Source organism: Haliotis rubra, unplaced genomic scaffold (genome assembly GCF_003918875.1).
Source record: "Haliotis rubra isolate DU_JTF1 unplaced genomic scaffold, ASM391887v1 Scf898, whole genome shotgun sequence".
Lineage (NCBI taxonomy): Eukaryota > Metazoa > Mollusca > Gastropoda > Lepetellida > Haliotidae > Haliotis > Haliotis rubra.
This window is the reverse complement of record NW_025767632.1, coordinates 175,421-189,144: the sequence shown is the minus strand read 5'-3', so window position 1 is coordinate 189,144 and position 13,724 is coordinate 175,421. Positions and strand designations below refer to the sequence as shown.

At 41.4% G+C, this 13,724-nt stretch overlaps 1 protein-coding gene across 1 annotated transcript in view; it reads right to left on the bottom strand.

Annotated features, from left to right (window-relative positions):
• Nucleotides 1-3,828: 3,828 nt before the first annotated feature.
• Nucleotides 3,829-13,724, bottom strand: part of LOC124263750 (multicystatin-like) — a 25,444-nt gene continuing 15,548 nt past the window's right edge. Inside the window, exons 3-18 of the mRNA XM_046698456.1 lie at nt 13,208-13,438; nt 12,218-12,271; nt 11,852-12,085; nt 11,380-11,433; nt 10,706-10,942; nt 10,113-10,166; nt 9,110-9,340; nt 8,421-8,474; nt 8,055-8,288; nt 7,582-7,635; nt 6,908-7,144; nt 6,463-6,516; nt 5,753-5,986; nt 5,463-5,516; nt 5,215-5,304; nt 3,829-3,965 (exon numbers count right to left, since the gene is read on the bottom strand). Of these exons, the coding sequence (XP_046554412.1) occupies nt 5,215-5,304; nt 5,463-5,516; nt 5,753-5,986; nt 6,463-6,516; nt 6,908-7,144; nt 7,582-7,635; nt 8,055-8,288; nt 8,421-8,474; nt 9,110-9,340; nt 10,113-10,166; nt 10,706-10,942; nt 11,380-11,433; nt 11,852-12,085; nt 12,218-12,271; nt 13,208-13,438 (2,106 nt within the window). The 3' untranslated portion in view covers nt 3,829-3,965. The remainder of the gene's footprint in view (nt 3,966-5,214; nt 5,305-5,462; nt 5,517-5,752; nt 5,987-6,462; nt 6,517-6,907; nt 7,145-7,581; nt 7,636-8,054; nt 8,289-8,420; nt 8,475-9,109; nt 9,341-10,112; nt 10,167-10,705; nt 10,943-11,379; nt 11,434-11,851; nt 12,086-12,217; nt 12,272-13,207; nt 13,439-13,724) is intronic.

The following is a 13,724-nucleotide window of genomic DNA, read 5'->3' as shown; positions in this document are numbered from 1 at the left end:
TGAAGCATGGATACCCCACTCAAACACATTATACTGACTCCGACCGACCAGTCCTTGTTGTACCAATTAATGCCAAGCGCCAGGCAGGGACCAACAAGTACCATATTTTAACGTCTTTTGGTATGACGTGGTCGGGGATCGAACCCGCGACCTTCCGCTCTCCGGGCGGACGCTCTAACCACTACACCACGGAGGCGGTCTGTTCCGTAGATACGTTTCGCGTAATAAGTTCCGTTTACATTCGTCGTCTATGACAGTTTGCCAAGACGACTCCGGGATGTCATAAGAGCACAGGGTCATATCTCTAAATTCTGAAAATTTGAGGTGAGTACCATTATTATTTACATAGATGCGGGAATTTTAAAAGGGGACCCGACTCCGCTAGAAATAGCCGTGACGTCACTGATGCGAACAGACTTTTGGCCACTGACTGTACGTCTTCGAGTCTAAATTGAAAATATTTTACAGGACACAGCTTCTGGTTCAACGGAGTGAAGTAACAAGAATAAGCAGAAATTAAAAAGAAATGTACTAATGCCTAATTTTACCATTAGAGTGTTGGAGATTATATTTCTTATAATACAACCATTTTTGTAACACGTCTACAAAAAACACTTCTGACGTAGTGGGTGAATGAAGCAGGGGAGGAAACTCCGAAAGTATTCCATATGGCGGACATGATTCAACAAGTATATTTAGATTTAACCCCCCTGTTCCTTCACTCCGTTGAACCGGAAGTCGGCAGGGGTAATGGAGGCGAAGAACGATTTGACATGGCACGATTGGCGCTTAGAATGTTGAATAAAATATTTTTTACGTGAGTAATTATTAAATATGAGGTTGGTAATCTGAGAGCACAACCCTGTAAGGAAAAGGTTGTCTTCCTTATTACCAAATACAGTGTATGAGGCTACGCAGTAAAGTGAGGAAGATAAAGCCATTACTATTATTAATATTTAAATACAGGTAAGCCAAACGTAGATGAATATCTGAAATTAATTGATCCCAATGGAGGCCCATACTTTATATGTGGGGACTTTAACAGCCATAATATGTTTAGGGGAAGCAACAAGACGGATTATAATGGTCAGATTGTTGAACAATATTTAGATGAAGCAGATCTTGTCCTTTTAAACGATGGTAAAATGACCCGCATAGATCTTGGCAAATGGACTCTTTCTCCTTTAGATCTATCAATGATATCATCACACATAGCCAGTAAGTGTAACTGGGATGTATTTCAGGAAGATACGTTAGGCAGTGATCATTTTCCTGTTTTTACTGAAATTCAGCTTCGACCATATCGTGATTCTTGTGATAATGTCCCTCGGTGGAAATTCAAGATAGCTAATTGGGCACTTTTTTCTAGTCTGTATGTTCAATATCACATCCGATCTTATAAATGGTGATGTTAATATGTCTCATGAAAATATCACAACACAATTAATAAGAATTGTCTGGTAAGAAAGTGGCATTCCCGCCAAAGTCCTGGTGGAATGACAGCTGTGAAAAAGCCAGTATCGCAAGGAAAAAGGCATATAATAAGGTTCGCCACTCGTCATTGCCATGTGATTTGGCTGATTTTCGTAAGAAACGAGCTACTTTTCAACGTATTGTACGGAGTACAAAACGATTGAGCTGGAGGGAATATATGTCTAATATTAATATATTTACATCATTAACTAGTATCTGGTCCAAGGTGAAAACGATCGGTGGAAATAATATTCGTTCACCTTTACCGGTAATGGGAGAGTCAATCAATTCACAATGTCTTACATTGTTACATATATATTCTTCCACAACTGCGACAGTAAGGTTTGTGACAGTACATATTTATACATAAAACTGGCTGCATCGTTTGCTCTCCGTCGGCTTCGATGACAGCACGTTTACAACCTATATGTAAACAAAGGATCGCTACGCAAATCGAAATAGTGTTACATGTTTTAGGATATTTTCTCAGTGAAACTAAACCATTCTATCAAAGATGTAGAATTAGATGTGTAGACTCGTAAAAAATAAAGAGTTAAGAAATATGTTCATTATATTAAATGGACTGTGTAAGAAGTGACGAATCGTCACATCTTTCTGGCCTGTGGCAGAGGTACTATGCTGGCTGGCCGCATGGAACTCTGGGTAGGAGAGTATCGTTCCCGCTCTCCATTTGCTTTCTATTCGGAAACCGGAAGTGGTTGTAACATTGACAAGGAAAGGACTCTCCGGTTCGAAGTTTTACTGCACTGAGCAACATGTTTGCAAAGCCGAAGTGCACAGGTACTGGGCTCATGACATTGCTGTTATTGTTGCTACAGGCATGGAGATTTGTATTGAGAAGTTATAATACATCAGACATGTGCCGCCCCAACCCGGAAGCGATGTCATTATACCGGAAATTCGAGATGACAAAACTTATGGATTATCAACTTCTTTATTTGTCACTGTAGCATATACTTGAAAACGGTATAGGAAGCTATACCGGAACGTCACTTCTGTGACAAATAAACACGTTGATCATCCATAGAGTTGTGTTATCTCTATGCCACCAAATTCTAGTATGCCACTCAAACAAACTTGCCGGAAATTCGTTTACTTGTTATATGGTAATTTTATGGAGGCGTAGGTGGTACTGGATTAAACAACATGAATGATCAAGGACAAGCTTAGACACTTGCGAGAATTGGCAAAGTGAAATACTGGTCACCTAGCCAACTTGACCTTGAAATAACACAGACGAGTGATAAAGAGCGACAATGATTCAGAGTGACAAAACCATCCATAAAAAGACACCATCTAGATCTGTATGACAAAAGGTATGCACGGCTGTTTGAAAGTTTTCTTTTACGTCGAGCAATATTCCAACAGCTCTGATGTATCCAGCCTATAAGTGGTTCCCGTTACAAACACTTGCAAAGCCAAATCAATTGTTCACCAAAACAAGAGGACATCAGGTGCAAGTTAAGTTGGGAATTGCACCAGACATCATTTTGGCTACTGATGCGTTAAATGTGGAAATGTCCTCCAGCTGCCTACCAAAATGATTTTTGAAAAATGTTCAGAGGCAATTAACCTTGTAACCCCGATAAGTCTTATAGAGTAAAAAGGCGATGAGAAAATGCTGAATAATCGTGTTGAAAATATGGTTACCAGAATATATTATCATTCAACAGTGTCTTATATACAAGCACAATACGCTGTATTTCAGCAGTTTTAATTGGGCTTTTTTTAAATACCACACAACTGCTCTCTACACTCTTTGTAAACAAAACCCGACATATTATCAGGACCACTGGCTTTACGAACATTTAGCCAAAGAAACCAATAACAGCCTTCTGTTAAGGTTTAAGCAGTGGTACATGCCCATTTTCAAATGAACTTGCTTGTAAAAAAATAATCAATGGCTCTCTACAATCTCAACAATCTTCTACAAAGAACAATGGAATTGATCAGGTTTCATGCTGGGGATATATCTCGCACAGATGTGGTGTACTTTATCTATTCAGTCCATGGTCTTGTATTTATCCACGTTGCTACTCATTAACTTGTACATTGTATGTCCTACATAACATGTCTTAGTAATGATTTGATACATCATGTACATGTACTTGTCTTTGGATTGATTTTTGGGATGTCACCGTGAAAACGTTTGTGTGTCACTATGTGGGATGCTATTTTTATTAATGATTATTGATACTGATCAGAGACGTGTTGCTTCATTCCGAACGGACTGCTTTTACCCACGGTAGGGGAAGGAGTATTTTGGAAAGATTTGATGCATTTACAAAACTATCCTACGTATCTGTGCTTAAAAACAGATACAATCAAGTGGTATTTAGTGCAAAATGTTTATTTGTAAACAAAAACATGAACAACATAAAATAACAACACTGTATTTTGACAAGAATACAGCAATTCATTTGAAGAGGATGCACGTAGACATATTTATCCATGGACCGACTGGAAGCCATCTGAAATAGAATTCAAACAAACAGAATAATACGTGGTCTACACAAAGGTATCTGTTTAGAAAGTGTTTTGATGTTGTGATATAAGAGGACCGAACGATGTAATATATTTTCATCAAACATGTGTTCCACAGGTCTGACCTGGACAACTATCTGTGTTTCGGGAGTGCTTATCTAACAAAGATTATCACCAGAGACCTGGAACAAGGCACACATTCAGACATTAAATGACGACCTAGGTTGAATACTTCGAGTTTTATAAATAACGTTTGAACGAAAACAAAACTAAACGTCAAAGGAAATGAATACTCAGTCTTGACTTTCCATTTGGTGTAAAGGGCAAAATATTTGCAAAAATTTATACAAACCTGTAGAGGTTATGAATTCTTTGAAGAAAGTCCTCCTTGGGGTACGGCCACCCGCCTCCCCTCATTCTGTCTGATCCGTTCAGCATGAAAAGTGAGGTGCGAGGTTGTCGGCTAGAGTTACCTGCTCTTGCTGGTAGGGGGCCCCGCGGGGGCCCTGTAGGGGTGGTCTCATAACGCAGAACGTGTTTTTTCGTTTTGTAAATATGTTTTATTAAAATATAGTTACAACTGTCGTAGGCTTTTAAAATGGACATTTTAATGCTTATAAGTACCCCAAGGAGGACTTTCTTCAAAGAATTCATAACCTCTACAGGTTTGTATATTTCGACAATAAATGTCACCTAGGTCGAATAGAGTTCAATATATTACGTTAGAAAGAAAACAAAACTGAACGTCAAAGCAAAAGAATCCCCAGTCTTGACTTTTCCCAGACACCGATTCCATTTGGTGTTTCGGGCAAAATAGTTGCGAAACTTATATGAATGGCCACTGAAAATCAGTATGACACCAGGTGTTCGCAAAAAAGGACAAGCATGTCCTGACCTTCTGGTAGCACCCACCATTCACACAGTTTGGTAACAAGCAAGTGTGTATAGCCCGACGCCACGCGACAGGACCTTTTCCATGCTAATGCGGTGAGTTGGGGTGAATTTTTCGTGAATATTTAAAATCATGTGGGTTTCCTTTGAAGACTCAGTTCACTTCAAATATAATCAACTATGACGTCATGAACAATCGACACCTTTACAAACAATGAAAAACAAAGGAACAATTGGAAAAAGCAAACCAATCAGAATGAAGCCCAAATAATGCTTTGTCTGAGAATTACTAAAACTAACTTCACCTATATCCTTGTCTCTAAATACAAAACTTGCTTTGCATACCTAGGCGAGTTGTCCACAGGTATCAGAGAGCAGCTGAAACTTAGGATCACTCCACGCCTGGTACAGGACCGCCACCCTGCACGTCATACGCTGCAGCAAAGAAACAAAAGACCTATAGCACCATCACAAATAACAAATAATTTTTAAAATGTCACAATCGGAAATGTTATATTCCCCGATTCTTTGTTTGCGAAAAAACATGGCCATGGTTCAAGTTAAAACTTATGAAAACGAATATCTCAGCTCACCTTATCTCCATTTTGAAGGTTCAGGGTAAGGATGTAGTTAATACCTGAGACGATCTGAAAGAAAAACGTTTTCAGAAACTTAAATACTCTACTCGAGGGAATCCAAAAAATGGCCACAATGATATTATATGATGATTGTGTATCAACACGCAAAGAGACGTTCCACATGAACGTTAATGTTGTCGTTCAGAATATCCTATATGGTTTCCTGTCAATCTAATTGGTAAACCCAATGTCTATAAAGTGTTCTTTGACTGGTTCAAGACACGCATTAAGAGAAACGTCCGTACTTGTTTTCTGGCGTTGACAACTTTGACCAGAGAGTTTTGTGCCCCTTGAATTCCGTTGATCTCCGTGACAGCGAAGTTGGCCACTTCCTGAATCTCTGCACTGTTGACGTCCACACCGGTGGGACCCCCGAGAAGACCCCCAGCACGCTTGGTCACCTGGCTACAGCTGTGCTCCGTCATTTCCTTCCTGTGGAGCCAGGGCTGGGACCAGATCTTCACATAGCAGATCTGGGTCTGGAGGTAGACAGGTGACTTAATGAGCAGGTGACAGGTGCAGCACAATGATATAACTGGACAGGTGTAGCGTAGAATTTGTACCTCTGAGAATGCTTAAAATAAGTGTACAAATGAGCATGGATCTACATAACAGATCTGGTTCTGAGGGTAGACAGGTGTTTAATGATCAGGTGACAGGTGTAGTATACAGATATAGCTTATATGTGTTGTGTTGAATTTGTACCTCTCAAAATGCTTGGAACTACCCCTCCAACGTAACATTATTGATTTGGAGTTTTCGCTGGACAGGAAACTTGATGATCAATGACAGGTGTACCGTAACGGTATAGCTGTACAGGTGTAGCGTTGCATTTGTTTAACTGCTTACAACAAGTGCACAAATTAGTATGGATCTACATACAGAACCTCACCCCGAGACATTTAGTTTTAAAATGTTTCTGGCACATTTTAAACTGATAATAAAGATGACCCACCTTGTACCCTTCCTTCAGACGTATGGTCAGCATGTAGTTCATTCCAGAAACAACCTGAAACGTAACAAGAACTCCGTGTAGAGGGGCGTACAAGTCCCTCAGTGGGGGCAAGCCAAATATCCAAGGACTGTGTATTGTTCATTGAGTGTACTGTAGATCTCAGAGGCCTTGGCCCTGACAGTACATGCTGCTTCAGAAATAACATATGTAAAGACCCGGAGACCTATCATAATACGTGGCTCAGATATAACACAGGTTGTATTCTGATTCTGGCACAAGTAGGCTTTGGGTTTGGGGTGAATGTGTCGAATTATGTGTAACAGAAAAATGCATTGCACAAACTAAGATTGTTAAGCTGCCTCTATCATAAAGTCTATCAACACAAGATCTCCATACCTTAAGGCGTTAATCAATACCAGTTTACCATGCACAACACTCGTCTCACCTGAGCTTTAGCTGAGATTACTTGTTCCATAGTGTTCTGGGCACCCTGCAGTCCGTTGATCTCGCCCAGGGCAAAGCTGGCCATGTCTCTGACTTCAGTACTGTTGATGTCCACGTTGGTCAGACCGCCGGGCATCAAGATATCCCGCTTGGACCCCACACTAGTGCAGCTGCTATGGGTCATTTTGGTCGCCTGGGTCCATAACTGCTCCGAGATTGTAACATCACAGATTTCATTCTGCAAACACACAAATATATACACACAGAATCAAGATTATATTCGTGGTCAGATGTACAACCAGATTCTTTACACGACCAAGACGAGTGGTTAGATGAACTAATTGGACACAATCGTCCATTACACGACCAAGGCGAGTGGTTACATGCACTGATTGGACACAGTCGTCCATTACACGACCAGGACGAGTGGTTAGATGCACTGATTGGACACAGTCGTCCATTACAAGACCAGGACGAGTGGTTACATGCACTGACTGGACACAGTCGTCCATTACACGGCCAGGACGAGTGGTTAGATGAACTGATTGGACACAGTCGTCCATTACAAGACCAGGACGAGTGGTTAAATGTATTGACCGGACACAAATATGAGTCCTAGGAAAAAAGTGGAACTAGAGTAGTATAAAGCTTGAAGGAAATATTGATGAAACATACCAGGTTTCCATTTCTCACGCGGAACTTCAGGAAGTAGTTGATGCCAGCAACCACCTGATGCCAAATAACACTGTTATGTTGACGACAGAGAAGACTGAGATCTCTTTATTACGATATATAATCAATACCTGAGAGAACCTTTACAAGATGAAAACCAAAGATTTTCATCCATAATGTAGACGGAACGCGCACAAAATTAGACACTTATAAATAATGCTTTAATAATAGTACGCTAAGTACTTTGTACACGATTACTGATTCTTGCCCAATACCATGAGAGAGCATTCTTAAGTCATCAAACAGAACTCGACATAATTTTGCAAAGTTCAAAGACATGACAAGTTATATCAATATATAATACATTGTTTATACAACCTGTACCATACTTATGTCAGAGATACCCTCTCAATTTTAATTACTCAATACATAGTAACGTTCATTACTACAACTAACACACAATATGCTGGTCTTACCTGAGTTTTAGCTGAGATGATTTCTATTAGGCTCAACTGTTCACTAAACAGTTTGTTTATCTCGCCCAGGGCAAAGTTGGTCATGTTCCTTACTCCAGTACTGTTGACGTCCACGTCGGTGAAACCGCCGGGCATCGCGATGTCCCGCTTTTTGACGTCAACACAGCTATGGTGGGTCAGCTGGGTCATGTATGACCAAGGCTGGTCCCAGATGGTCACATCACAGATCTGAGTCTGGAAAACACAGTGCTCCATTAAATGACCAGGACACGTGGCTGGACTTACCCTGAACTAGAGTAATATGATGGGTTTATGAAAGATATTTACACATAAAAACGCGACAAATTCATTTAACATGAAACCTACCTGGCTTCCATCACTCACGCGGATCTTCAGGAAGTAGTTCGTGCCAGCAACCACCTGAAATGAACACGAGTGATAATGAAATATCGGTCTGAAGCTATAAACGGGGAAACCACTCAACTATAACTGGTAAGAAAGTCGCCATCGATAAGGGGTTGGGTACACAAAAGTCACATTTACTAATAATTTTATGATTATTGGATACTATTAATGTTGTAAACGGTGACTGATTGTAGCCCTAGACCTCTGGAGAATACCATGCTAAAGGCCAGCACACTTGTCAGTTACCAAGACATGTATACTAGTGTATACATTGTACATTAATTAAGTGCATTTAGCGAGCCCTTACGAATACCTGCTATATGATATTTAACGTCCCTGTTTCCGGTACGTTAGACTCATACGTTATTATGATATCAGTTATACTATTAATTTGTCCAAATGTCTGGTCGCTAATTCTGACTGACTGACTGAGTTTGGTTTTACGCCGCTTTTAGCAATATTCCAGCAACATCACGACGGGGGACACCAGAAATGGGATTGACAACTTTGTACCCATGTGGGGATTCGAACCCGGGTCTTCGGCGTGACGAGCCAACGCTTTAACCACTAGGCTACCCCACCGCCCCGCTAATTCTGAATCGTTAATTGTAATATAAATGTCAAGTTGTAGTATTATACCACCGACATACCTGGATCTTGGCTGAGATGACTTGGTCCAGACTGTTGTCAGTCCCCTGTAGCCCGTTCAGCGTAGTCACCGCATAGGTGGCCATTTTCAAGATGTCTGGACCGGTGACGTTGACTGAGGTCGGAGCACCAAGGAGTCCGTCCCGCTTGGCACGTGAAGTACATGCATGCTGGGTAACTTGTTTGTCGTTGAGCCAGACACGGGACCAGACGGTGACAGTGCAGATCTGGGTCTGAAACACCGCGGTCAAACCCTATTATAAAGGATCTGCCATGTAAAGTATTAACGGTTATTCTAGGGAGGACAGGTTTGTCGGGGCTAGACTGTGCAGACCTGAAACACCGCGATAAAACCCCTGTGATAAAGCCAAGGATCTGAAATATATATTCCTAACGGTTTTTCTCGGGAGGACAGGTTGTGTAATTTCGAGGGCACCTGTTTTCCTGCCAGATAGTACTTTTGATGCCGACTGTTCTACCGCTGAGACTACAGTTTCACAGCCTTGATTTGATGAAACAAGGCCTCCAAATAAACCACAAGATGCATCTTGTAACACGTAACGAGCAGTGTGGTAGACACGTGGATGAAGCGTTCGTTCATTACCCTGAAGACGCTGGTTCGAATCCATACATGTGTGAGGCACATTCTCGGTGCCCACACTCCGATATGGCTGGGATAAGGTTAAATACAGAGTAACTCTATAAGGCATCTTGTTCCAACAGAATTGTCGAGACAGAAGCAACAGCAGTTGTGATGATGTCGCCAGATGGTGATGTACAGGTCGTCGTGTCCTGCCCTTCTGACAGCAGACGTCGTGAGTGAGAGTGGGAGAATTATTTATAATAGCGTCAAATGTTAACAGCTATATATGTTTCAAGTGATGAAGGTAAACTGACTATTCACTTACGACTGTTTCACGCGTCTATACATACTGTATCCTTGATGTCCAGTGAGTGCTGGAAGGCATATTTCAGTGACGGTGTCAAAATATGAATGGAACTCACCTCCTGTCCGTTCTTTATCTCGAGAGTCAGAAAGTAGTTGATGCCTGCGACAACCTGTCAGGCAGAAGAATAATCTCAGTGTGTGTATACAGTCAACTTTGTGTGTATCGAAGTCGGATAAGGCGAAGTATATCTCAATCATAATGATTTTGGCTGTGTGCCAAGCTTCAGATTCTGCATTTATGAATTTTGGAAGATCATCCTAAAATGAACCAGTCCAGAAATTCCATAAATGTGTTAGTTGATTATGTCGAGGCAAGCCAAATATCCAAGGACTGTGTATTGTTCATTGAGTGTACTGTAGATCTCAGAGGCCTTGGCCCTGACAGTACATGCTGCTTCAGAAATAACATATGTAAAGACCCGGAGACCTATCATAATACGTGGCTCAGATATAACACAGTTTGTATTCCGATTCTGGCACAAGTAGGCTTTGGGTTTGGGGTGAATGTGTCGAATTATGTGTAACAGAAAAATGCATTGCACAAACTAAGATTGTTAAGCTGCCTCTATCATGAAGTCTATCAACACAAGTACTCCATAACTTAAGGCGTTAATCAATACCAGTTTACCATGCACAACACTCGTCTCACCTGAGCTTTAGCTGAGATTACTTGTTCCATAGTGTTCTGGGCACCCTGCAGTCCGTTGATCTCACCCAGGGCAAAGCTGGCCATGTCTCTGACTTCAGTACTGTTGATGTCCACGTTGGTCAGACCGCCGGGCATCAAGATGTCCCGCTTGGACGCCACACTAGTGCAGCTGCTATGGGTCATGTGGGTCGTCTGGGTCCATAACTGCTCCCAGATTGTAACATCACAGATTTCATTCTGCAAACACACATATATATACATACAGAATCAAGATTATATTAATGGTCAGATGTACAACCAGATTCCTTACACGACCAGAACGAGTGGATAGATGTACTGATTGGACACAGTCGTCCATTACACGACCCGGACGCGTGGATAGATGTACTGATTGGACACAGTCGTCCATTACACGACCAGGACGAGTGGATAGATGTACTGATTGGACACAGTCGTCCATTACACGACCAGGACGAGTGGTTAGATGTACTGATTGGACACAGTCGTCCATTACACGACCAGGACGCGTGGATAGATGTACTGATTGGTCACAATCGTCCATTACACGACCAGGGCGAGTGGTTAGATGTATTGACCGGACACAAATATGAGTCCTCGGAAAAAAGTGGAACTAGAGTAGTATAAAGCTTGAAGGAAATATTGATGAAACATACCAGGTTTCCATTTCTCACGCGGAACTTCAGGAAGTAGTTGATGCCAGCAACCACCTGATGCCAAATAACACTGTTATGTTGACGACAGAGAAGACTGAGATCTCTTTATTACGATATATGATCAATACCTGAGAGAACCTTTACAAGATGAAAACCAAAGATTTTCATCAATAATGTAGACGGAACGCGCACAAAATTAGACACTTATAAATAATGCTGTCATAATAGTACGCTAAGTACTTTGTACACGATTACTGATTCTTGCCCAATACCATGAGAGAGCATTCTTAAGTCATCAAACAGGACTCGACATAATTTTGCAAAATTCAAAGACATGACAAGTTATATCAATATATAATACATTGTTTATACAACCTGTACCATGCTTATGTCAGAGATACCCTCTCAATTTAATTACTCAATACATAGTAACGTTCATTACTACAACTAACACACAATATGCTGGTCTTACCTGAGTTTTAGCTGAGATGATTTCTATTAGGCTCAACTGTTCACTAAACAGTTTGTTTATCTCGCCCAGGGCAAAGTTGGTCATGTTCCTTACTCCAGTACTGTTGACGTCCACGTCGGTGAAACCGCCGGGCATAGCGATGTCCCGCTTTTTGACGTAAACACAGCTATTGTGGGTCAGCTGGGTCATGTATGACCAAGGCTGGTCCAAGATGGTCACATCACAGATCTGAGACTGAAAAACACAGTGCTCCATTAAATGACCAGGACACGTGGCTGTACTAACCCTGAACAAGAGTAATATGATGGGTTTATGAAATATATTTACACATAAAAACGCGACTAATTCATTTAACATGAAACCTACCTGGCTTCCATCACTCATGCGGATCTTCAGGAAGTAGTTCGTGCCAGCAACCACCTGAAATGAACACGAGTGATAATGAAATATCCGACCGAACCTATAAATGGGGAAACCAATCAAACCAATACCTGAAAAAAATGGCAATCGACAATGCAGTTGGGTATGCACATTTACAATTAATGTTATAATTATTGTCCACTAATAATTTTGTAAACGGTGGCTGATTGTAGCCCCAGACCTCCGGAAACCATTACTCTGTTACCATACCAAAAGCTGTCACATTTGTTAAATACCAAGACATATATTATTATTGCATACATTGTACAATAAATTTAGTAAGAAAGCCTTGGTTATAATACCTGATATAGGGAATTTTATATCACCTGAAATGAACACGAGTGATAATGAAATATCGGTCTGAAGCTATAAACGGGGAAACCACTCAACTATAACTGGAAAGAAAGTCGCCATCGATAAGGGGTTGGGTACACAAAAGTCACATCTACTAATAATGTTATGATTATTGGATACTATTAATGTTGTAAACGGTGACTGATTGTAGCCCTAGACCTCTGGAGAATCCTATGCTAAAGGCCAGCACACTTGTCAGTTACCAAGACATGTATACTAGTGTATACATTGTACATTAATTAAGTGCATTTAACGAGCCCTTACGAATACCTGCTATATGATATTTAACGTCCCTGTTTCCGGTATGTTAGACTCATACGTTATTATGATATCAGTTATACTATTAATTTGTCCAAATGTCTGGTCGCTAATTCTGACTGACTGACTGATTTTGGTTTTACGCCGCTTTTAGCAATATTCCAGAAATGGGATTTACACATTGTACCCATGTGGGGATTCGAACCCGGGTCTTCGTCGTGACAAGCCAACGCTTTAACCACTAGGCTACCCCACCGCCCCGCTAATTCTGAATCGTTAATTGTAATATAAATGTCAAGTTGTAGTATTATACCACCGACATACCTGGGTCTTGGCTGAGATGACTTGGTCCAGACTGTTGACAGTCCCCTGTAGCCTGTTCAGCGTAGTCACCGCATAATTGGCCATTTTCAAGATGTATTGACCGGTGACGTTGACTGAGGTCGGAGCACCAAGGAGGCCGTCCCGCTTGGTGCGTGAAGTACATGCATGCTGGGTAACTTGTGTGTCGTTGAGCCAGACACGGGACCAGACGGTGACAGTGCAGATCTGGGTCTGAAACACCGCGGTCAAACCCCTATTATAAAGGATCTGCCATGTAAAATATTAACGGTTATTCTAGGGAGGACAGGTTTGTCGGGGCCAGACTGTGCAGACCTGAAACACCGCGATAAAACCCCTGTGATAAAGCCAAGGATCTGAAATATATATTCCTAACGGTTTTTCTCGGGAGGACAGGTTGTGTAATTTCGAGGGCACCTGTTTGCTTGTTCCAGCCAGATTGTACTTTTGATGCCGACTGTTCTACCGCTGAGACTACAGTTTCACAGCCTTGATTTGA